The sequence below is a fragment of the Triplophysa rosa genome, linkage group LG18, assembly GCF_024868665.1.
Source record: "Triplophysa rosa linkage group LG18, Trosa_1v2, whole genome shotgun sequence".
Classification (NCBI taxonomy): Eukaryota; Metazoa; Chordata; class Actinopteri; order Cypriniformes; family Nemacheilidae; genus Triplophysa; species Triplophysa rosa.
The window spans coordinates 14,719,372-14,742,002 of record NC_079907.1 but is presented as its reverse complement, the minus strand read 5'-3'; the positions used below and the strand labels follow the sequence as shown (position 1 = coordinate 14,742,002).

General features: G+C 39.8%; 1 protein-coding gene across 2 annotated transcripts; it reads right to left on the bottom strand.

Annotated features, from left to right (window-relative positions):
- Positions 1 to 1,008: 1,008 nt before the first annotated feature.
- pcgf5b (polycomb group ring finger 5b) lies at positions 1,009 to 19,470 on the bottom strand. Of its 2 annotated transcripts, none has more exons than XR_008964857.1 (9): positions 19,324 to 19,470; positions 18,067 to 18,303; positions 13,085 to 13,181; positions 12,508 to 12,563; positions 12,309 to 12,368; positions 9,982 to 10,127; positions 9,190 to 9,288; positions 8,904 to 9,006; positions 1,009 to 2,592 (listed from the first exon to the last, which is right to left on the bottom strand). XR_008964857.1 is itself a non-coding variant. In XM_057359305.1 (9 exons), exons 2-9 carry the CDS (start codon positions 18,176 to 18,178, stop codon positions 2,545 to 2,547), a joined length of 708 nt encoding a protein of 235 aa, XP_057215288.1. In that variant the 5' UTR covers positions 18,179 to 18,303; positions 19,324 to 19,470; the 3' UTR covers positions 1,009 to 2,544. The 2 variants fall into 2 exon arrangements, 1 of the variants encoding a protein (XP_057215288.1); XM_057359305.1 differs by having other exon boundaries at positions 8,904 to 8,993.
- Positions 19,471 to 22,631: the final 3,161 nt, after the last annotated feature.

The following is a 22,631-nucleotide window of genomic DNA, read 5'->3' as shown; positions in this document are numbered from 1 at the left end:
GATACGCTGTCCTACACCAGAAGCTAGACAGAAGTGCTTCTGGAAAATCTGACTGCTTGGCTGAAGCAGAGAGTGGAAATCCAGAGGTGGTGACACCGGGCTTTTTGAAAAAGAGGAACCGATAGCAGTGCAACATTCAGAAGATTTAACTAACAGCAAACCTGACAGGCGATTGGATCAGATGCTGTACGACCTTACTAGAAGCAGAATAGATGCACACACACACAAACACACAGCTCAATGATCACATTGTCTTATTAACCTTCAAAATAAGTATGTGCGCTTGTGCGTGTGTGTCTGTAAGAGCTGTCTTATTTTAAAGTGATCTTTTGGCAGCGTGATCTCCCCACCAAAAGCAGTGAAAGCTGATTCACATAAAAAGTCGATGGATTTTAGCAGAGAAGAAATTCCATCCTTGGCAGATGAACCTAAGATGAAATCACAGAGAAAATATGAGGCAGTGTCACCGCACCCAGAGCGCCACACACCGCAGCCGCAGTGCAACAAGACCATTTTCAGAAGGGAGAGAGAGCTTAAAGCTGTAGTTTGTCCATTTTTCAATGTAAATGCTATCTTCTGCTGTCTATCAAGACCTTCTCCATTTGTTGGGTATAATTGCTTCTGGTTTACACACTTTCATTCACAGAAATCCTACAAAGTATTTGTCTCTCAAAGATCTGCATCCTTTTTGTGTCATCCATAACACATGAATTTTTCTCTTTTAAAAGACTGATATATTTCTGATGTGTGGATGCTGTCATCAGGGGTTTGGTAAAATTTAAACAGATGATTTAATATATTGGTAATAAATACATTCTCTGAGAATTTATATTTCAGGTTTTGACTGAAAATGTCACATCAACGCTGGAATTGCCCGATTGTGTTTGGTGATGCTAGTGGCATAAATAAAAATATCTCAAATGATACAAATAATGAACACTGTTTGACTCTTGTCATTTTGAAATACCACAAGGCAACAATGAAATCAAAAAGGCACAGAGATATTTACCAATATTAAATGTATTTTTCTTCTGAACAAAAACACAAATACAAAAACTGGCAGATATTATATAAACACGTCTAATCTACATAAATCACATCAGCACCTTACATTGAAAAATAGAATATTCTAAGCAGCATTTTATGTTTATTACACATACAACATACATTTTCATTATCTACAAGGCCATCTTACAAAAATACATGTTGATCATTGTAGCACAAACACATTCCAAGGTCTATTCTAAACATGTTTTATTAATTCACCACAAAACAACATTTTAATCTCTAATGAGATTAGCTTTCTGCAAAATATACATTAAAATAAAAAGACACAACACAACTGTTTGAGATCAAATGCGTTGGCTTCTGTCAAATTCTTTAAAGATTCTGAGTTTACAGAGAAGTCTGTAAAACAATTGTGGAACATTTGCAAAACAATTTATCACAAATATGCCAGTGATTATTATTGTTTTGCACACTGTTTGAGAGATTAGGTAGTTTTGTTCTTTGTACAAAAATTCAAGCTTTATTTTCACCACATGGCCTCTTATTTGTGATTATTTAGCTGTAAAGCAGGGCGAACAAATTTTAGCATATGTACTGATGTGATGGGGTGTCTTTGGTGTAATATGCCACTGATAAGAATCCATTTGTATGTTAGACAACCAAATCTCATATTTCTAGTTTGCAATTTTATTTTCATTAAATTAAACCATTTTTGCTCTGACACTCAATTAAAGTGGTTTTCTTTAAACCACTCGATTTAGGATTAACTTTGACAGGCTACAGGCACACATTATAATAATAATTTCAACATTATACTATTATATAAAAAAGAGAAAAATTACTAATTCTAAATAATGAGCTTAACTGAGTTCACCTATGTACTTTAATTTTTAAAAAGAGGCACGAATGGAGAAAAGTCACCAAAATCCATTAAATAAAAACGGCATTTGTGTAAGCACAGAAATATGGCCTAAAATAAAAGGGAAAAAAACAGACTGAATTTTAAATCCAGCCTTGAACCCACGTTTGAACCACTTAATGACTTTATAGTATTGTTGAGATCTCAGCATGACTAAAACATTTCTATTTTATCCTAAAATTCTTATCCTGTCAAAGAGAAGCTTTAAAGACAATGAATCCAGCCACATGACAGGGCACCTTTGCACATCTTTTGCTATATGTATTAAAAAACATCTGTTTTAAAGGCACTGCCGCATATAGTTGAAAGTTTTATAGCTTGTAGCATTGCAAAACTGAGAAACCATCATATCATTTATAGGCCCTTAAACATGACTGTCATGTCACTTTGGTAAATAAAACACAACATGATAAAGACATAAGTTACTTTTCTTACATCTGCAATGAGCCAGAAGACATTTATAGTATCTGTCTCTACGGCTGGGAATTAGGATAAAAGTTTTAAAAAATATGACAAACTGTAAAAACTTTACACAGAAAAGTAAATGTTCCAAACTGGACACATCCATTCAATTCGCTGTCTGTTAATGGGCTGAAATTGGTGCAAGATTTTTCAACCTAGCCAAAGTCAATGCGTGGTCGATATTCAAGTACCATTGGGTAGACCTGGAGAAAATAACAGTGCAGATTGTAAATTTAAACATGTTTTTTAATGTCAGCATGTAGGCAATAAAAGCACATACATTAAATAGGAAAATTATGTTATTGACTACAATGAGTAATTTTTAATCTGTTGAAGGGAGCCACTTTCTCTTGTTTAAAATAAATATTAAAACCAGTGTCCAAAAGAATGCAGTCAGCAGCACCAACATACAAGACAGAAACACTCACAAGTACAGTTTATACAGAATATTTAGCCCTACAGTATCAGATACCTATTTTTAGAAAGGAAGGGAATGAGACTGTATCAGGGAGATGTGGTATGAGGCGCTTGACCCAGTTCTGTGTCATTCTATTCTAGAATGAATTCATTTTTAACCTAACCTAGCTATCATACACTATGAAGCTTGTCAGAAAACTATTTGTGAAGCAGAAGGTCAAGGGTGAAACTTTGATTTTTGTCATGATTCTGCCTCATCATGTCATGTCTTTCTTGGTCTAGTGGCAGGATCATGACAGAGCCTCATGTTTTGTGTGGAGAGAAACATATTATTGTCGGTCACAACATAATATACGTTCTCAGGTCTCGTCTTTGGCCCCACCCCTCTCGTTTCCTCGTTTAGCTTTCCATTAGTGTTTCATTCCCCACACCTGTCCCTTGTTAATTATCCTTTGTTAGTCTCCCTAAATATTGCCCTTGTGTTTTCTGTCCTGTGTGGTTTCATTTTACCTTGTGTCTTACCAGTCATGGTCCTGATTACCTTGCCTAGTGGATTACACCTTGTCATGTTGGATTGTACCGTTTGATGCCTTGTTTCCCTAGTCCTGTATAAGTCGTGAGAGTTTTAGTTTGACCCTGTTCTCCTGTTTTTTGCCCCTTCGTGGGAAGTCTTTTGTTTCAAGTTTTGTATTTTACTTATGTTCCTGTTTTACTCTGCATTGTGGGCTTTTTGTTTGTAATTAAATAAAGTTTTAGTTTTTCGCACACCGTTGCCTGTGTCTGGGTTCTCTTCCCTGAACTGTTCATGACAGATTTTGACATTGGTGGGGATAAAGCTGGAGTCGTATGATCACAAACAACTTGAACAATATTTCAAATATTAGTCTTTGGTGTCATAACCTTATTATTAAGGTTACGCAGGTCAAAAACAATAAATGTACAATAGGTCTATATTTTTATAACTTTTTTGTGGTGATGCAGGTGAAAATTTGGCTGGGCAAATACTGTAAAAAAATGAACAGTTGCCTAACTGGGCTAACAGAAAACACTAGAATATTAGCAAATCACTAGATTTAAACAAACATGATTTGGATAACAATTTATAAACATTTTAACTAATAAAAGCAATCGATTGTCATGATTTTCCATTATGTGACCGTTTGCAAGTCATCCGGTCAATACGAGATGAATTAAATGATTCCTGGATAAAAACATGTTAAATAAAATAAGTCATAGATAAACAAGACACAGACATACTTCAGTGGATAAATAAAAATATAGATTGTTTGGTTGAAATGATTACTTATTACTTCTAGATGGGGTAACACACGCAGTTTATGCCAATCTCATATTGTATCATATTGCATACATTGTATCTTCGAAGAGTATTTACACTGACCAAAATGATAAACGCAACACTTTTGTTTTTGCCCCCATTTTTCATGAGCTGAACTCACAGATCTAAGACTTTTTCTATGTACACAAAAGGCCTATTTCTCTCAAATATTGTTTACAAATCTGTCTAAATCTTCGTTAGTTAGCACTTCTCCTTTGCCGAGATAATCCATCCACCTCTCCGGTGTGGCATATCCAGATGCTGATTAGACAGCATGATTATTGCACAGGTGTTCCTTAGGCTGGCCACAATATAAGGCCACTTTTATTTAAAATGTGCAGTTTTATCACACAGCACAATGACACAGATGTCGCAAGTTTTGAGGGAGCGTGCAATTGGCATGCTGACTGCAGGAATGTCCACCAGAGCTGTTGCCCGTGAATTGAATGTTCATTTCTCTACCATAAGCCATCTCCAAGGTGTTTCAGAGAATTTGGCAGTACATCCAACCGGCCTCACAACCGCAGACCACGTGTAACCACACAAGCCCAGTACCTCCACATCCAGCATCTTCACCTCCAAGATCGTCTGAGACCAGCCACCTGGACAGCTGCTGCAACAATCGGTTTGCATAACCAAAGAATTTCTGCACAAACTGTCAGAAACCGTCTCAGGAAAGCTCATCAGCATGCTCGTCGTCCTCATCAGGGCCTCGACCTGACTGCAGTTCTTCGTCGTAACAGACTTGAGTGGGCTAATGCTCACATTCGATGGCGTCTGGCACTTTGGAGAGGTGTTCTCTTCACGGATGAATTCCAGTTTTCACTGTACAGGGCAGATGGCAGAGTGTATGATGTTGTGTGGGTGAACGGTTTGCTGATGTCAACGTTGTGGATCGAGTGGCCCATGGTGGCGGTGGGGTTATGGTATGGGCAGGCGTATGTTATTTACATTTATTCATTTGGCAGACGCTTTCATCCAAAGCGACTTACAAGTAGGAGAGCATATAGACATTTTGTCAACACGCTAACGGTACGTTAGTTTACAAGGCCATGCTACTAGGAGGATTAAAGCTGGAGTAAGCAAAGGAGAGAATGAACCACAATTTTTTTTTTTGACAGACAGACAGACATACAGAGTTATTGGTTAGTCAAATAAATGCGGAACAGGTATGTTTTGAGCTTTTTTTTAAACTTGTGAAGGATGCTGCAGTTCGGATGGAGGCTGGTAGTTCATTCCACCAAAGGGGAACCGAATAAGTAAAGGTTTTTGCAAGTGATTTGGTACCTCGCTGTGATGGAACAACCAGGCGTCGATCATTTTCAGACCGAAGATGACTGGAGGGGATGTAGACCTGGAGCACTGAGTTAAGGTAGATGGGCGAATTTGCCGTTATCGTTCTGAAGGCCAGTGTCCGAGATTTAAACTTGATGCGGGCGGCAACTGGCAGCCAGTGAAGTGAAATCAGGACAACGAACACAGGGGCATTTTATTGATGGCATTTTGAATGCACAGAGATACCGTGACGAGATCCTGAGGCCCATTGTTGTGCCATTCATCCACGACCATCACCTCATATTGCAGCATGATAATGCATGGCCCCATGTTGCAAGGATCTGTACACAATTCCTGGAAGCTGAGAACATCCCAGTTCTTGTATGGCCAGCATACTCACCGGACATGTCACCCATTGAGCATGTTTTGGATGCTCTGGATCGGCGTATACGACACCGTGTTCCAGTTCCTGCCAATATCCAGCAACTTTGCACAGCCATTGAAGAGGAGTGGACCAACATTCCACAGGCCACAATCAACAACCTGATCAACTCTATGCGAAGGAGATGTGTTGCACTGCGTGAGGCAAATGGTGGTCACACCAGATACTGACTGGTTTTCGGACCCCCCAGGACCCCCAATACAGTAAAACCGCACATTTTAGAGTGGCCTTTTACTGTGGCCAGCCTAAGGCACACCTGTGCAATAATCATGTTGTCTAATCAGCATCTTGATATGCCACACCTGTGAGGTGGATGTATTATCTCGGCAAAGGAGAAGTGCTCACCAACAAAGATTTAGACAGATTTGTGAACAATATTTGAGAGAAATAGGCATTTTCTGTACATAGAAAAAGTCTTAGATCTTTGAGATCAGCTCATGAAAAATGGGGGCAAAAACAAAAGTGCTGCGTTTATCATTTTGGTCAGTGTAGTTTGATCAAATTTATAAAAGAGAGATACAGCTGTACGATTATTTCCGGAAAAAGACAAACTGCTGGAGGCAGGCAGGGGCGACGGAACTACAGCACGAGCATACAATACATCATCGCATTATCCCTTTGTATTGTTTACATTATGCACGCACGTGCCGATTGGGACCGCGGCATCTATCAGTTTCAAATGATCTCCAAATCTAGCGTTATATCCACCGTTTACATAACATCCATCACTGAAATGTGGTGAACAAACAAACACACCTCAACTTCTCTCACTATCGCAAGAGTAACGAGCTGCAGCTGCAGTCCCACAGCGCAGCCAATCTTGATAAGCGGGTCTTCCTATCAGTTGTCGGCTGGTGCTTGGGCGGGCTATTTCCTTTGCCTTGCTGTGCTTTTCCAGGAGAATTACCCAATAAAAGGAATAGGATCCCCGTTACAAAACAGGGATCCAGACTTATAAAAAACTTTCCGAAACAAGTTGGAGTGCTGGGGGAGTGTATCAAGCACAGAAATACGACATCATACGTCCAACTCATTTTTGAACAAGTTGACCATGTTAAGCATGAGAAGCCAGCACGTTTAACAGTGTAAAGAAGTCAGAATGCATGAAATAGCATGTTACCCCATCTTTAATAATTCAGTGTTCCCTGGATATTGGTAGAGGCATTTCCCCAGCTTCCCTACCCAAATCGATGCCCTTGCAGAGGGTGTTGTATCACCCTGAAGGGGTTTATTTTGAGATAACAACTGGCTGGATGTACATTATGTTGCTTATTACATGTCTATTTGCCACACAAGTAAATAATTGGATACAAAATTTAGATTTGAAGTTTTTTTATCAGCTCATTTGTAACAAATACAAACCCTCATCGAGGAAAAAATGTTTCCTACCAGCTTCAATGCAAGACAACACAAAATGTTAAAAAAGATGAATGTGCAATTTGGTTTAATCATTTGTTAATGTAGTCTGATATCTGTTATTAATTATGCATATTTATATTCCATTTATTTGTAATTATTATACTGCGCCTGTCAAGATGACTCACAGTACCTGGATGAGTGGTGTGTTTCTGGTTTAGCAGTTGTTATCTGGGAATAACCTTGAAATGACACAACTGAACTGACCAATCAGAATCAAGTGTGATAAAGAGCGGTGTAATAGCATTTTATAATATATAACTATATAATTATGTCCTAAATTGCTTCAAATGATAGTTATATAGTTATGTTGTTAGTCATATTGCATGGCTAAAACGAATATTATTCTTTGTTTTAAATGTAATGCAATGTGTATACACCATTTAAAGTTTAAAAAACGCTGTATTTTCCACATACCGTGCATGTTTGTATCTCCTCTTTGCACCGCCTCTCTGAAACTCGCTGATTTTTTACAAAGCTCATCGCTCTGAAAAGCGAGGTGTGCTATGATTGGCCAGTTCACCAGTGCGTAGTGATTGGTCAAATACTGCAAGCATGTCACGGAAATGTAACGCCTCTTACCATATTCGGAACATCAGGTTCCAAAGCAATTGTACTGACAGGCGATACAACAAGATTTACAATTACGGCCACCTTAACTACGTGTAGATTTGGGCGGTCTTAGTCAAATCATGTTATGAAGTTACGTAGATTTGTGGGGGTGTGGTTACACGAGGCGTTTCAGGCAAGTCTGGTTGAGCATTCGCTTTTAGATAGAATGCATCTTTTGTTCCCACACTTTCATTTGTGCAATTTTACGTGTCTAATACATGCATGGGCAACTTATAACACACCAAAAACACAGAAAAACACGTACTTCCGCCATATGACACCTTTAAGACGTAAGCATACAAGGAATGTTGTTAAGACGTAAGCAAAACAAGGAACATTGATGAGATGTTACAAAACCTTGTGAGGACCCAGAGTATGCTGCAAGAGGACACGCTCAGGGCATAAGAACATGGGGACCCGCTGGTGGGGCAGCTGTCTCCCCCTTTACTACTACAGCGATTCATGAAGTATCCTTTGACCTCATAGCTTCTAAAGGCATGGCAGCTGTGTGTAAAAGTGACAACCATGATGCTAGAATTAACTCTGAACTGGCTCTTGACCCAGATCATCATCATCTTGCTCAGATGATGAGGGGAGAGTGGAGCTGACCTGACTTGTTTTGGAATAAACCGTTTAAACGTAACAATACCATAAAGAGCAAAGCCATAAAACCGCCTATGAAAGAACAGGTATTACATAAATATATTATATAATGGCTAAAATCACATTAAAACAGTTCACTTTAAGACTCAAACCCATACTACTGTACGTTATGAATATAGTCACAGCTGAAGGGGTTCATGTTGTACCTGACTAAATCCTTTGGCTGTGACTATATTCACAATATAGCACAGCTTCTCATACTTTGGAAGCCAACAGTGTTGTTTTGTAACCACACGGCTAGACAGCCTTTAAGGTCTTGCTATGCTGCTCACTCCAGCAGAAAAGACTTTAGATAGACTTTAGTTTACACACATGACTAAAGAGGAGGAGATACTGGTTTTATTATGGCTTACGTTTTCCCCCCGAAGCCTCCAACGGGTCATGTAGATGAACTCCATGGTGTGGTCCTTGCCCATGATCTCACCATTGCATAGAATGTCTAGCTGCAGAAAGAGACTGTCGAATGAACTTCATTTTGTCAGACCAAAACTATCCAGCAAAGCTCATACGATTAAAACAGAAAGATCTAATAAGATCTAATAAGACCAGTAAACTAATAAGATATTGACCAAATAAAGACAATATGTAATCTTTACTGTATCATTATGCAGTTATTTGTCATCCTCTGGTCGCTGTTACCTCATAAGAACTTGGAAGCTTTAACTTTAGACTTAGAAACTTCTTGATCGTCCCAACAGTCACTCTTGTCGAGCAGCGAATAAATTTCTTCATTAACCCCTGAAAATAAAGCAAGATGGAGACTGTCACATGTTTTAAACCTGCTCAACAACTATTACTGATAGCTCAGATGTCAATATTTGGTGGCTGTCAATAGCCATGCGAGGTCTCAATGTTTTTAAAGCATATTTGTTTATTTTTAAGTTCGATTTTTCACAGTCAGGTGTCGCTTTCTGAATTGTCACATCCATAACAGTCCATATTCCTCATAAATGGGCAAATTAAAATTTAAATATAATATTTTATGTTCCATGAGTTATGAGCCATCCCTTTTCTATTTGTTGGGTATTATTGCTTATGGTTTGTGCATTTTAATTCACAGAAATCCTTCAAAGTATGTTGTCTCTTAAAAAATTTTAAATGTGTGTCCTGTTCTGTCACATCTATAACGCATGCAAATTTACCTCATTTAAAAAAAGGTTTAGGAAAATATAAACAGATCAGTTCAATATATCCATGATACATTCAAGCTTTGACTGCTTGGAATTGTGTGGAATGAGAAAGGAAGGAATAAGGGAAGGACAGAAGAAAGGGAGTTGTATAAATGTATAAATGCCAAAGACAAGGATTTTAAGGAAAAAACATGATCCTGGATTCAGCTTTCCATTAAAGGGGAACCGAGGGTAAGACCAGAACGCAGAATTGAAGAATTGAGAGAGGAGACGGAGAGATGTATAATTCAAGATGGCTGACCTTAACAATGCTCTCTCCCATCTGGCCATTGTTGCGCAAGCAGTCGAGACAGATGGCTATCTGAGGATCACTTCTGTGGTAGTCTCCATCACCTTTATCATCCTCTTCTTCATCTAGTCTGGCTTTCTTACATATAGGGCTGCCCTCTGCAATAATACAAATCAAATGGTGTCAAACTATTGTGATTCATGCAGTTAATGACCGTTTGACCATGCCTTCCTTCCAAATTTGTCAAAAAATCTGTAACCACCAAGTAAAGTAAGGAATATAAACATGCAGACATCAATTTAAATTCCTGTGAAAATTGCATAAATTGCGAAAAAAATAATAACATGCTACACTATGTGCTTTTCTGACAATGCAGCACATAAAAGCAAAACATTTCAGATAACCACTGAATAGATATGGTAATGCAAAACAACATGTGCATCTTTCCACAGTCTTTCTTTTATACCCAATAGATCATATTCAAAAAGAAGCTATTGGGAAAATTACGAATGTGCTAATTATCTCATGGTTAAGAACGGCTTACAGCTGCAAACACTTACAAGTTGCCTTGGAGACTCCAACCATTATGAAAGTCTTTCATGCTGGTTAATACATTGAGTACAAGAGCAGTAGATTGGGAATTTTGTGCTACACCATGCCTTTAAACTCTGTATACTACATCATACCACATTGTAAGATATCATTTAACTTAAGCAAACACTGCATGCAGTACAGTAGCTTTCTCTTTGTTTATTTAACCTCTGATGGCCAAAACAAATAGAAATATGTGATTTTCATCATGCAATGATGCAATATGATCCTTAAAAATCTAAAAAATGTCGGAGCTGATAGCCTGGTGGGCAGTGCTCCGACATGTGCATCGGGCGATCCGGCTTCGATTCCGTTCTCGTGGTCCTTTCCCGAACCCACCCCCTTCTCTCTCCTTCCCACTTTGCTTCCTGTCCTCTCTATCACTAACTGTACAATTAAAGGCAAACCGGCAACAAAAAAAGTCTAAAACATTACGTTACAGTGAGTGCGTTTACATGCACAGTCTAACTCTGATTATGCTTAATAAGCCGCTAATGTGTAAGGTCATGTAAATGTGTGAAACAGTTTTCTTTTATCGGGGAAAGCTCATAAACGTCGTAAGCAAAAACCGCACGGCAGAGGTCGTTTTTTGCCCATTACTCCGATTTCGCTTTGCATGTAAACACCTTTTTTCTCTCAGTTTTGTTTATGTGCATATGTCTGACAGCGCAATAGTAATAGTCTCAAACAGAAGTAACAGTAAAATAATGCATAAAAGTCCGCTCTCGAATCATGCAATTGATGTAGAAACGGCAAAATGAAAAACTATTGTTGCATATGCAGGTACTGCGGACATGAGAAGAGATATCAAAATACAGCTTCTGACAGATTTCCCGCTGCATTTTTAATTACTAGATGGACTATCGATGGTGACGTCACCGCACACGAGAAACCTGGCAAGTCTCAAACTTCCTTGTAAACGCGGTTTTCTGCGTAGCCGGTTTATTGATATGCATGTAAACACATGAAAACCTGTGTCTTTTGTCCAGGTAAACGCACTCAATGTGTATTAAATATAGCAATATAAATTTAAAGTTATAGTTCACCCTCTTGTCATTTCAAACCTATATTACTTTATTTCTTCTGCAGATTTTCTATATTGAAGAACATTGGTAACCAAAAAATAGGGGTATTTATTCAATTCTATTGTATAGACACAAAACCAATGCAATGCAACCAGTGCACAAAAGTCAATGGGTACCGGCATTGTTTGGTTACCAATATCTTTTCTGTTCTGCAGAAGAAAGAAAGTCATACAGGTTTAAAATGATATTAGGGTGATTCATTTTTGGGTGTGCTATCCCATTTAACTACTTTGTAAAATAAACTGTTAAAAAGAAACTCATGGGTTTGACCCAAAAGAATGTGCATAAAGTTGTTTAAAAACTTAAAATGTAAACTTGATGATGTCACTTTGGATAAAAAGTCTCCAAACTGCATATGTATTGTAAATGTAAAATGATTGCTTCTTGACATAATTACACTAAAACTAGAGAAAAGTAAGCAAAGAGACTTGGTAGTCAAGGTCAAAGACACAGATTCATATTAGCTGTATGCATTACATGATATGGACCAAAAAGGAAACCAGAAGTCTGATGAAATAACTAAAAGGGTAAATGCTGATTCAGCAAGGTAAGCTGGTCTATGTAGACTGACTCATGGCCAAAAGAAAATAAAACATATTTGGTATTGAAAAATATGGAAACCTTAAAAAAAATCAGTGATAAATGTAGATAATTGAAATTTACCATCAATGTTTTCTTTTGACTTGTTTCTTCTCCAGAATTCTTTTTCTTGCTGCTGTTCCTCTAAATAGAAAACCCCCCAATATTAACGTTTAATAATAATAATAATAATAATGTATGAGTTTGGTATTTGTACACAAGACAAGGTTTGTGTTAATTAACTGATTAGGAATACAATACAATATGTTGTATTAATGCTTACTTTCTCTGAGACCAGGCACAAGTTTGAATATGATTTCTTCTAAACTGTTGTCCAACCTTTGGAGAAAAACAGTAAAAGTATGATGAGAAAGAAAACAGTAACATGTGAGTCATGCTAATGCCCTTTTAACACTGATCACTAACACATCTGTTGACAGGTTTCAGACTGATACTGATCTATACTGGTTGATATCATGTTATCATCATTCTGTCTGGCATAAGGGTGGAGATGCATCACAGGTGTGGAGAGGCAAAACTGCGCTGGGTAAGTCTCGCAGCTGACATTTTGGCTCCAGAAAACAGTCCGGCTGTTGCCTGGAATGTTGCCCAACTAGGATTAAATTCAGTGTCAGTCTACAACTGTGCTACCCGAAGCCAGGCAACTGTGGGTAGAAACCACTTAGATCTACTATGCACAAAACATGAAGTTGTGTATTGGCCTAACACTTCAGGACTATTTAATCAACTGACTTTAAATTTCATTTTAATCTGTTCTACAATGCAGTTCTGAATCTGATCCCAGACCAGTCACATTTACTGAGGTGTTATAGTATGATTTAATGGATCAATGTGGTTACCTTAACATCTCCAGGGGATTTGTTTCATGAACCTGGATAGCACATTTGGGGCACTCATTGCTGTCTTCAAAATGCTGGACTATGCAGCTTTTACAAACTGTTAAGAATTGACAGAGAAAAAGATTATTCTTAAATTAGACACAAACAATATTAACTGATCTGATAAAGCAACAGTTGTTGAAAATTCACTCATTATTTACTTAACCTCTTTTAGACTATATGCCTTCTTCAGTTAAACACAAACAAATGTTTTATATATTTTTGGAGGATCTATTGACAGAAATGCAAAGAAGCGAAAACTCTTATTCTTAGTTCTGTGCCAGCCGGTGTAGTGCTTTGAAAGGGAGAGGGGAGGGGTGGAGTGAGCCATTGGTTACAATTCGCAACCTCATCACTAGATTCCGCTAAATTTCATACACTGGACCTTTAAATTGTCATCATGTTATCTTCATATTTGGGGATTTAACATTGTGATGCTCCACAGAGCATAAGAAAAATATTTATTAACATTTATAAACCCATAGGAGTCATTTGAATTACTTTAATAATCAACTGACGAAAAGAGGTTTTATACATCTTGGATTGCATGAGTATGTAAATCGTGAGAGAATTTTCATATTTGGGTGAAATGTTCCTAAAATCAAAATTTGAAAGAAGAACATCTGAATAGCTTCCAAAACGGAACTCACGGCCTCTCTAATCTCCTCCTATATTTTGCAGTTTACTGAAATTCCTTACATCTGCAAGAATGCCCATACACTACAAAACAAGTCTACACTCTACATACAGTATGACATATACAGTAGATAAAGCTTTAGCTTCTGCATCCTGACCAGACAAACATCCATCGCATCCCACTATCAAGACCACAGCGTTGACATTACCTTATTTCTCTGAACACACTGAGCGCACGCACGCGGACACACACAAACTTTGTCAAACTGCCTCACCTCAAAGCTGGTCTGAACTCGCTCAATCAGATATAGCCACTGCCCACATACACTTGACATTGATATAACAGAAGACACTATCAGGTCATAATGTGTGGAACAAAAAATAATCTTCTAAATCAAATGCCTAGTGCATTTTAAATGAATTGAAAGCATCAAATCATGTTTTACTCAAAATTTACATTTATTTACATTTACGCATTTGGCAGATGCTTTTATCCAAAGCGACTTATATTGCATTATAGGCTAATATACATTTGTTTCTAAAGCCGCGGTCACACTTCACTTTTCGTTCCATTGACTTCCATTCATACGCATGTAAATGTGTCAGACCAGAAACGCAAGCCCGTCCAAAGATATTTTGCTGCGTAGCAAAGTTCAAGTTTGGTGAACTCTGACCTGCGAATTCACATCACGTGAGTGTGTGAGACCAATAGAAGATCAAAACGTCACAGCATGACCTCTCCGTAAAGAAATGTAAAAAATGGAGGAATCGCTCCCGCCCATTTTCTTAGCACCGTCCGAACGAATTTCGCATGCTCAAAGTCAAGTCTGACCGCGGCATCACTGTACGTTCAGACCGCCGCCGTCGAGAGCGTCAAAAAGCGCTCTGGCGCTCTGACGTAGACCAAAGTTTACAGGGCTGCGTTCTCTGGAATCCTCTCAAGCGGTGGACTTCAACGTTCCGATTGGTTGCCGCCGAACCGCGTCATAGCTCATTACCATAAAGCTGACCTGATTTCAACTCTCCTTGACGCCCTCAACGGCCAAGACGCGCCGCGCCGCTGCTCGCCGCTGGCTCACATTGAAAATGAATGACTTCTGGCCACTTTGACGCTCTCGGCAGGCGGCAGTCTGAACGCACAGTAAGTATGTGCAATCCCTGGGCTTAAACCCATGACCTTGGCATTTCCAGCGCCATGCTCTAACCCCTTGGCTACAGGTGTCACGTATGTGTGGAGACAGAACCCAAACGCAGGCAGCAGTACGGGTAACACAAAAGATTTTAATAAATGTAAACACAACAAAAACCCACGATGGGGAAAACTGTACAAAACACGAAAACAAACTAAAATACTTCCCGAATGGGGATAAAGTACACACGAAGAATAATCCAAACAGAAAGTCCAAATCCAAGTCCAACAAGAAAATGCCCAGGGGGAAACACGTAGTCCAGGGGAAACACATAATCCACACGACACGAACACAACAGAACACAATGAACCGACAAGGACTGGGAAAAAAGACCGGACTTATAAAGGGGAAAACTAACGAAGGATAACAGGACAAGGACGGTGACGGGCAGGTGAGGGAGATGAAACACTAATGGAGAAACAAGGGGGCGGAGCTAAACGAAAGACAGGAGGACACGCGGCGAAATGTCAAAACAAACCGCCACGTGTCTCCACACAAGACGAAACACACACGCAAGACATGGTACTGTCACGACCCTGTCCAAAGAGTTAAAGAACTCGAAAACAGGAAGGACAGAGTCCTGACAGAACCCCCGCCCCAAGAAACGCCTCACGGCGTTCCAAGGGAGAAACCTCCGCGGGACGAAACAGTAAAGCACACAGACAAACACCACAAAGACAACACAAAACAAACCAAAGGGAGCATAAGGGCAGCAATTAAAGGACTGGTGTGTGCCAATAAAAATAATAAACATGGGAGGGGGGGCGTGGGAACACAAGAGTTCAAGGGGGGAAGTCCAAAAGGGTTGGGACAAGGGGGGACAGTCTTAGTCTGTGAGAACGGCTGGTAGGCCGGCTGAGTCCCCGGCTGGAGGGCCGGCTGACTCTCCGGCGAGAGGACCGGCAGAGTCATCGGCTGAAGAGCTGGCTGAGATGCTGGCTGGGAGGCCGGCTGGAAGGCCTGCTGAGTCACTGGCTGAGTTCCCGGCTGACTCTCCGGCGAGAGGACCGGCAGAGTCATCGGCTGAAGAGCCGGTCGAGATGCCGGCTGGGAGGCCGGCTGAGTCACCGGCTGGGACGCCGGCTGGAAGGCCGGCTGAATCTCTGGCGAGAGGGCCGGCAGAGTCATCAGCTGAAGAGCCGGCGGAAACGCCGTCTGGAAAGCGGGCTGAGATGCCGGCTGAGACACCGGCTGGGACGGCGGCTGGAGTACCAGCTGGGACGCCGGCTGGAGTACTGGCTGGGATGCTGGCTGGGAGGCCGGCTGGAAGGCCAGCTGAATCTCCGGCGAGAGGGCTGGCAGAGTCATCGGCTGAAGAGCCGGCCGAAACGACATCTGGAAAGCGGGCTGAGATGCCGGCTGAGACACCGGCTGGGACGCCGGCTGGAGTACAGGCATGGACGCCGGCTGCACCGGCTCGGACGCCGGCTGCTGCGGCTGGGACGGACCTCGTGCTGCTCGCCATTGCCTCTTTTTTCCTCAGCCGAGCCACCCGCCCGGTGGTCGGCTGAAGGAACGAGGTGAAAGCTGGGGCTGGCTCTGGGTTAGAGGCCTCAGAGGAAGACCCCCAAGACTCCCGCCTTCCCCGTTTCTCACCGAGGCTGTTGGGTGGTGGTGAGACCACTGAGGGAGCACCGAGGCCCAGGACCCCGAGCTGCACGACACCACCCTATGGAATCGCCGCCAGTCCCGAGGGAGTCTCCGCCATGGATGATCCCCTGGAGTGCTCACGCTTCATAGCGCATTTGAGCTGATCGACGAAGCTCAGGGGACTCATCCTGCGCATCTCGGCAGATGGAAACGGCTCGTCGAGACAGCTGTTGAATATCACCTTCAGTTCCCTCTCGTTGAACCCCGAGTAGCGCGCAGTTGAAAGAAAGTTCATGGCGAAGTCCTTTACCGGGGTCCCTCCTTGGCGAAAGCCGAATAGTGCGTGAGCCTGGATGGATCGTTCAACCTCCATGGAGCAGCCTGCTGGGTTCTTCCTTGGTCGGTTCATTCTGTCACGTATGTGCGGAGACAGAACCCAAACGCAGGCAGCAGTACGGGTAACACAAAAGATTTTAATAAATGTAAACACAACAAAAACCCACGATGGGGAAAACTGTACAAAACACGAAAACAAACTAAAATACTTCCCGAACGGGGATAAAGTACACACGAAGAATAATCCAAATAATAAGTCCAACAAGAAAATAGCCCAGGGGAAACACGTAGTCCAGGGGAAACACGTGGTCCACACGACACGAACACAATAGAACACAATGAACCGACAAGGACTGGGAAAAAAGACAGGACTTATAAAGGGGAAAACTAATGAAGGATAACAGGACAAGGACGGTGACGGGCAGGTGAGGGAGATGAAACACTAATGGAGAAACAAGGGGGCGGAGCTAAACGAAAGACAGGAGGACACGCGGCGAAATGTCAAAACAAACCGCCACGTGTCTCCACACAAGACTAAACACACACACAAGACATGGTACTGTCACGACCCTGTCCAAAGAGTTAAAGAACTCGAAAACAGGAAGGACAGAGTCCTGACAACAGGAAAGCTAACCTTTGTATTTGTATATATCCCATACCGCAAACGTGTTTTGCAAAGCAAAAAAGTTCCCATAACTATTCACAATTTAACTGTATTATTCATTACTGTGTTATACTTAAAGGGAAAATCTGCCAAAAAATGAAAATTCTGCCATGAATTAAACACCCTCAAGTCGTTGGACAAGCTTAGGACATCCTTTCATCTTTGCAATGCAAATGAAGATAGTTTTGATGAGGTTCGGCAACACAACTGACATTCTTCGCTTTGAAAGTCAGTTGCGTTGCTGTCTATGGGCAGGAGTTAGAAAGCTCCCGAACCTCATCAAAACTATCTTCATTTGCATTGCGAAGATGAAAGGATGTCCTAGGCTTGTCAAACGACTTGAGGGTGAGTAATTCATGGCAGAATTTGCATTTTTCAGCAGAGTTCTCCTTTAAAACTACACCTAAAAGATCTACCTTACAAATCTACTTGCATCTTCTTTGCAATCCATTAAATCATCATTAAACACCTTACTGTAAAACTGCAAGGTCTTTTATCAAACGTTCACAGCGACTTTAGATACTCACAGGTGTGCAAGCACTCTGTCACGGTGGTGGGCTTAATCAGGTATCCTTTACAGATGTAACAGGTGATGAAATGGTTGAAATCCTTCACCAGGTGTTTTCTCTGTGATGTCATTGTCACAAGTTCCCAAGGAAAAACAGATGATGCCAGGATGAGGTGAAGATTCAATGGTTCAACTGCTCATGTTTGGCTAAAGGGCCCCTGTCATCCTCTTCTGTCATGACATCATGGGCACAAGCCTATTATACAGACCGGTCAAAGTGAATTTAATAATTTCCATTTGAAGCAAAAGAATTGATACAATTTATTAATAATATGTAGGCTATTTATAACAATAAGTATCAAATAATAATTTTTATGTTTTCAGTTTTATTATTAATTATGTGTTTTATCTATTTAAATTATATATTTTGAGCACCATATGTTTGTGTGTAGGTTTTGTTGATTGGTAATGGTTGAGAAACTGAATGAACTTGGATTTGTTTGTCTACAGGTGCATCAGGATACAGTCGAGTTAAGCCCCGCCCCCCGGGCGTTCAAATCGAAAGTGCAGAAGCGACATCTCCGACTCATTCAATAAACGACAAATAATATTCATACACTATAACTCGCATTATAACTTATTAAAAGGCAAGTATAAACAATGAAAGTGTGACACTTTTGTACTGTAACAAAAAGTCATTTTAACAGAGCACTGGGCTTGTGGAGAATGTTGTCATACTTTGAATTAGTTTGACGACTTGGTTGCGATTTAATTTGTAGAAGTAAAAGTGTTGAGAAATAACACAGCGGGTTTGTCATATAGTGACATAACTGTCTCCATTGGTCTTCGTTACTGTACGAACGTCGTGTATGTATCGTGACATCCCCTATAGGAAAATGTCTCAAATTCAAAACTGCCAAATCTATTTGTCAATGCGGATTAACATAATTTGTCCATCGCCAGCGTAATGATCCTCCGTAATACCTTATTTACCTTCATAAAGAATAACAAGTGACCAGAAACATCGCGAGCTCTCATATCAAACTTGCTACCATTTGTACAAGTGTCACTTTCCGTTGAGGACAGGCGTGTTTTATCGCTCACCAGTGCGCACTAAATAACCAGCACTACCCTGTCAACTAGTATCCAACAGAGACATGCTGACGAACTTGATATATGACACACCACTGCATTCCCATCCCACCCGAAACTTTACGATGCGGGAGAACTGAAAGCGATAGGCAGCTGCATCGCGACCGTAACGACCATCTCTTACCTTCTTCATATCACGGGTCCATGTTGATGATGCGCATTGATTTTTTTAATACAAACGGAGGGTTTCACGAATTTGGGCTGATGAACGTAATGGTTGTAGTAGCGGCACGGAACACGGAACTGGTTTCAAGGGGGCGGAGGACTTTCCAGTTCTTGTTTACGCTTTGCTGTTTTATTCATTCCGTGGCAGATAGTCTCTGATTGGACACAAACTGGGGCGCAGCCTTCAATTACCAACTAGTCCAGTAACAGTGCTTTATCAGACGTGAGTGACAGAGCCTGTTTAGTAAACTGTCTCTGTCAAGCTGGTGGATCAGAAATCATTAGCTACCTTTCTGTTTTTTATGACAGGTACCTGCTATTAAAATGTGACTTATCCGTCAGACAGGCGTGCACTGACTGGATATAGCCTACATTGCAAAGGCAGCATAGCTGCATCTAAACCGGTAGTCTACTACAAAAAGTTGTATTTACACAGAGACAGGTGCATAGATGCCAAATTGTTAACCGTTTCCTAATTATTACGGCTTGGAAGAGGGTTACTCCTCTAAAACGCACTTCCAATGAAGTTAAAATAAAGTTTAAAGCACTGGGGAAAAATCTGAAAATTTATTCTGCCTTACCTGTATGCGATTACTCTTTTTTTTCTGTTCATTGGAACACAAAAGAAGATATTTTGGGAAATATATTTGTGGGCTTTGTGCCCTCAAGTCTACTTCACACTAATCCAACAAACTCCAACTTTATAAATTCTCATTCACACTGAAATGGCAACAGGGACGTTTTGTTATACATTGTAATTTGTCAGTTACACATGGGCTTAATTTGTGTTAAAGCGTAATCATTCCTATCTTTGCATTGTCAAGTTTAAGTCTGGGTCAAGACCAGCCTGTCAAACAAATTCGGAAGGTGGGACAGATTTTGACCCATGGACCAAAATGCATCACCCAAATGTGACTGTTGTGGTCATCACAGTTAATGAATGACAGAAAATAGTTTTTCAGGAACTAAGGAAGTAGGACATAATCCCGACTGTTAAACTGAACTGTGCCTATGATGAATGTGATTCTAATTACAAATAATCAACAAGATTATTGACATATTATATGTAATTGACATATAAAGGATTTATGTAACTTGCATTTTAAACTTAAACTTTCTGAATGAAGCAGAAACTTGATTTCGTGAGAAATTATGTAAAGCTAGCATTTTATATGTTTTCAAAGAAACTGACATAACTACTTCAAGCCAGTTCATGTAGCGAACATTCAGTTCTAGCTGTTCTGAATCTCAGTGGCTCACCTCATTAGGAAAAATACCACACATTCCTGTCCCACTGCTGTGTGCACTCACATCAGTTCCCATGATCACACCATTCACAGACTTATTATAAACCATCAGATAGAAATAATATGTCCACGTGAATAGTGAAAATATTATGAAAAGCTGATCTGTCTAAGAAACACAAGAAAAGCTAAAATGAATATGGTTTATGAATGAATATGGACTATTTTGTCTTTGATGAGACTGTAGCGTGCAGGCTAATAACTTTGAGCTTATAGCTTGTTATAATAGCGTTGTTCTATTCAGTTAAAAAAATCTCTAGAACTGATATAATGATTTTACCAAGCTCACATTTGGTTGTTCCCCGCTCCTCAGGTATGACACACATGCTTCCTTTATGGAGACGCATGACTTGGATCTGTCCTCCGGCAAAGAGGATGTCAGTAAGACATTAATCCAAAACTCAAAAGCACAGATTGTGCATGTAATACATACATTTTCATTGGAGGAACAGTGCAGACAGAGCAGCTATAACAGCTATAATGGTCTTGATTATCCTCAATGTCTCTACATCACTGATATTATTTTAAATTATAACACTGGCTTTTAAGAATTGTAATTCAGCACAGAAAGTATTGTATTTAAAGAAGTATTTTTGTCATTTTATCCAGTAAAATATCATACATTTAAACATCATAAAATTGTGTTAGATATTAGGATTTTATATGTAAGATATTAAGACCAGTTTTCAGAGAATTCTGAATAGGTTTATTTGCTCATCTCATTGTTAATCTTATCAAATGTTTACCGGAAAACAAAAACTTACCAAGAAAATTATTTCTTATGTGCTCTAAACCAGATTACCCTAACAAGACATAATTAGTGGTCTTTACTAAAAAAGCATTACAGCATTGACCATGTGACAACAGGAAAGATCAAGTGAGCTGTTACAGGGAATTGGGTCTAGAAATGGTTGATAGGTATTCAGCCAATGTGTTGAGTTACATCTCATGTTTTACAAGCATTTTCATTACACTCTGAGAATGAGAACAGACAAAAACACAAGACAGTTCAGGCTTAACCTTATATAGCTTGTCAGCTATCCTATATGTCCTAGTTTGATGTTTTATAAAGCTTTAAAACTTTATAATATGTGACCCTGGATCACAAAACCAGTCTTAAGTAGCAAGGGAACATTTTTAGTAAAAGACAAAAATACATTTTATGGGTCAAAATTATCGATTTTTCTTTTATGCCCAAAATCATTAGGATATTAAGTAAAGATCATGTTCCATGAAGATATTTTGTAAATTTCCTACCTTAAATATATAAAATCTTTATTTTTGTGAGTGGATGGCCTGCCACAGTGCCCCTGATTAACAACTTCAAAGGCAATTTTCTCAATATTTTGATTTTTTGCACTCTCAGATTCCTGAGTTTTAAACAGTTGTATCTTAGTCAGATATTGTCCTATTCTAACAACTCATACATCAATAGAAATCTTATTTATTCAGCTTTCAGGTTATGTAAAAATCTCAATTTCGAAAAATTGACAAATAAGACTGGGTTTGTTGTCCAGGGTCACATATATGAATATATGTCATGGCTGAGATCCTACACCTCACATTTATGGGATGAGACGTGTCACAGCATTCACATGGAACAGGTCAAGCATTTGAGTCAGGGTACATTTGACATAAAAAATGAGTCAGGTGATTGGACAGAGCACACCTCATTTCTGAAATAAGTGTAAATGCTCATTTGCCAACAGTGAACCAACTGTTTACATCTAAAACAACTTTCATGATATGTACCTTGATATGTCATTTATTGTAATTCCATTTGTTTTAATGGATCCTAAAATATCTTTATAATGTTAATTTCAGTTTTTAGAAATTAGGATTAAAATGACTACTGTCTTATTTTCTATTGATTTGTTTGACATAAGGCATAAAAAGAAAATGAAGAACATTATTTTAAGTCTAGTCAAACTAAATCATGGAATGTTGTCTTGATATTCTTATT

Excerpts from the sequence above, each read along its gene's own strand:
- pcgf5b (XM_057359305.1), bottom strand. The coding sequence starts at position 18,178 with ATGACATCACAGAGAAAACACCTGGTGAAGGATTTCAACCATTTCATC. Across the intron at positions 13,182-18,066 it reads GACAGAGTGCTTGCACACCT|TTTGTAAAAGCTGCATAGTC; the intron begins GTGAGTATCTAA and ends AATTCTTAACAG. Across the intron at positions 12,369-12,507 it reads TGTGCCTGGTCTCAGAGAAA|AGGAACAGCAGCAAGAAAAA; the intron begins GTAAGCATTAAT and ends TTTTCTATTTAG.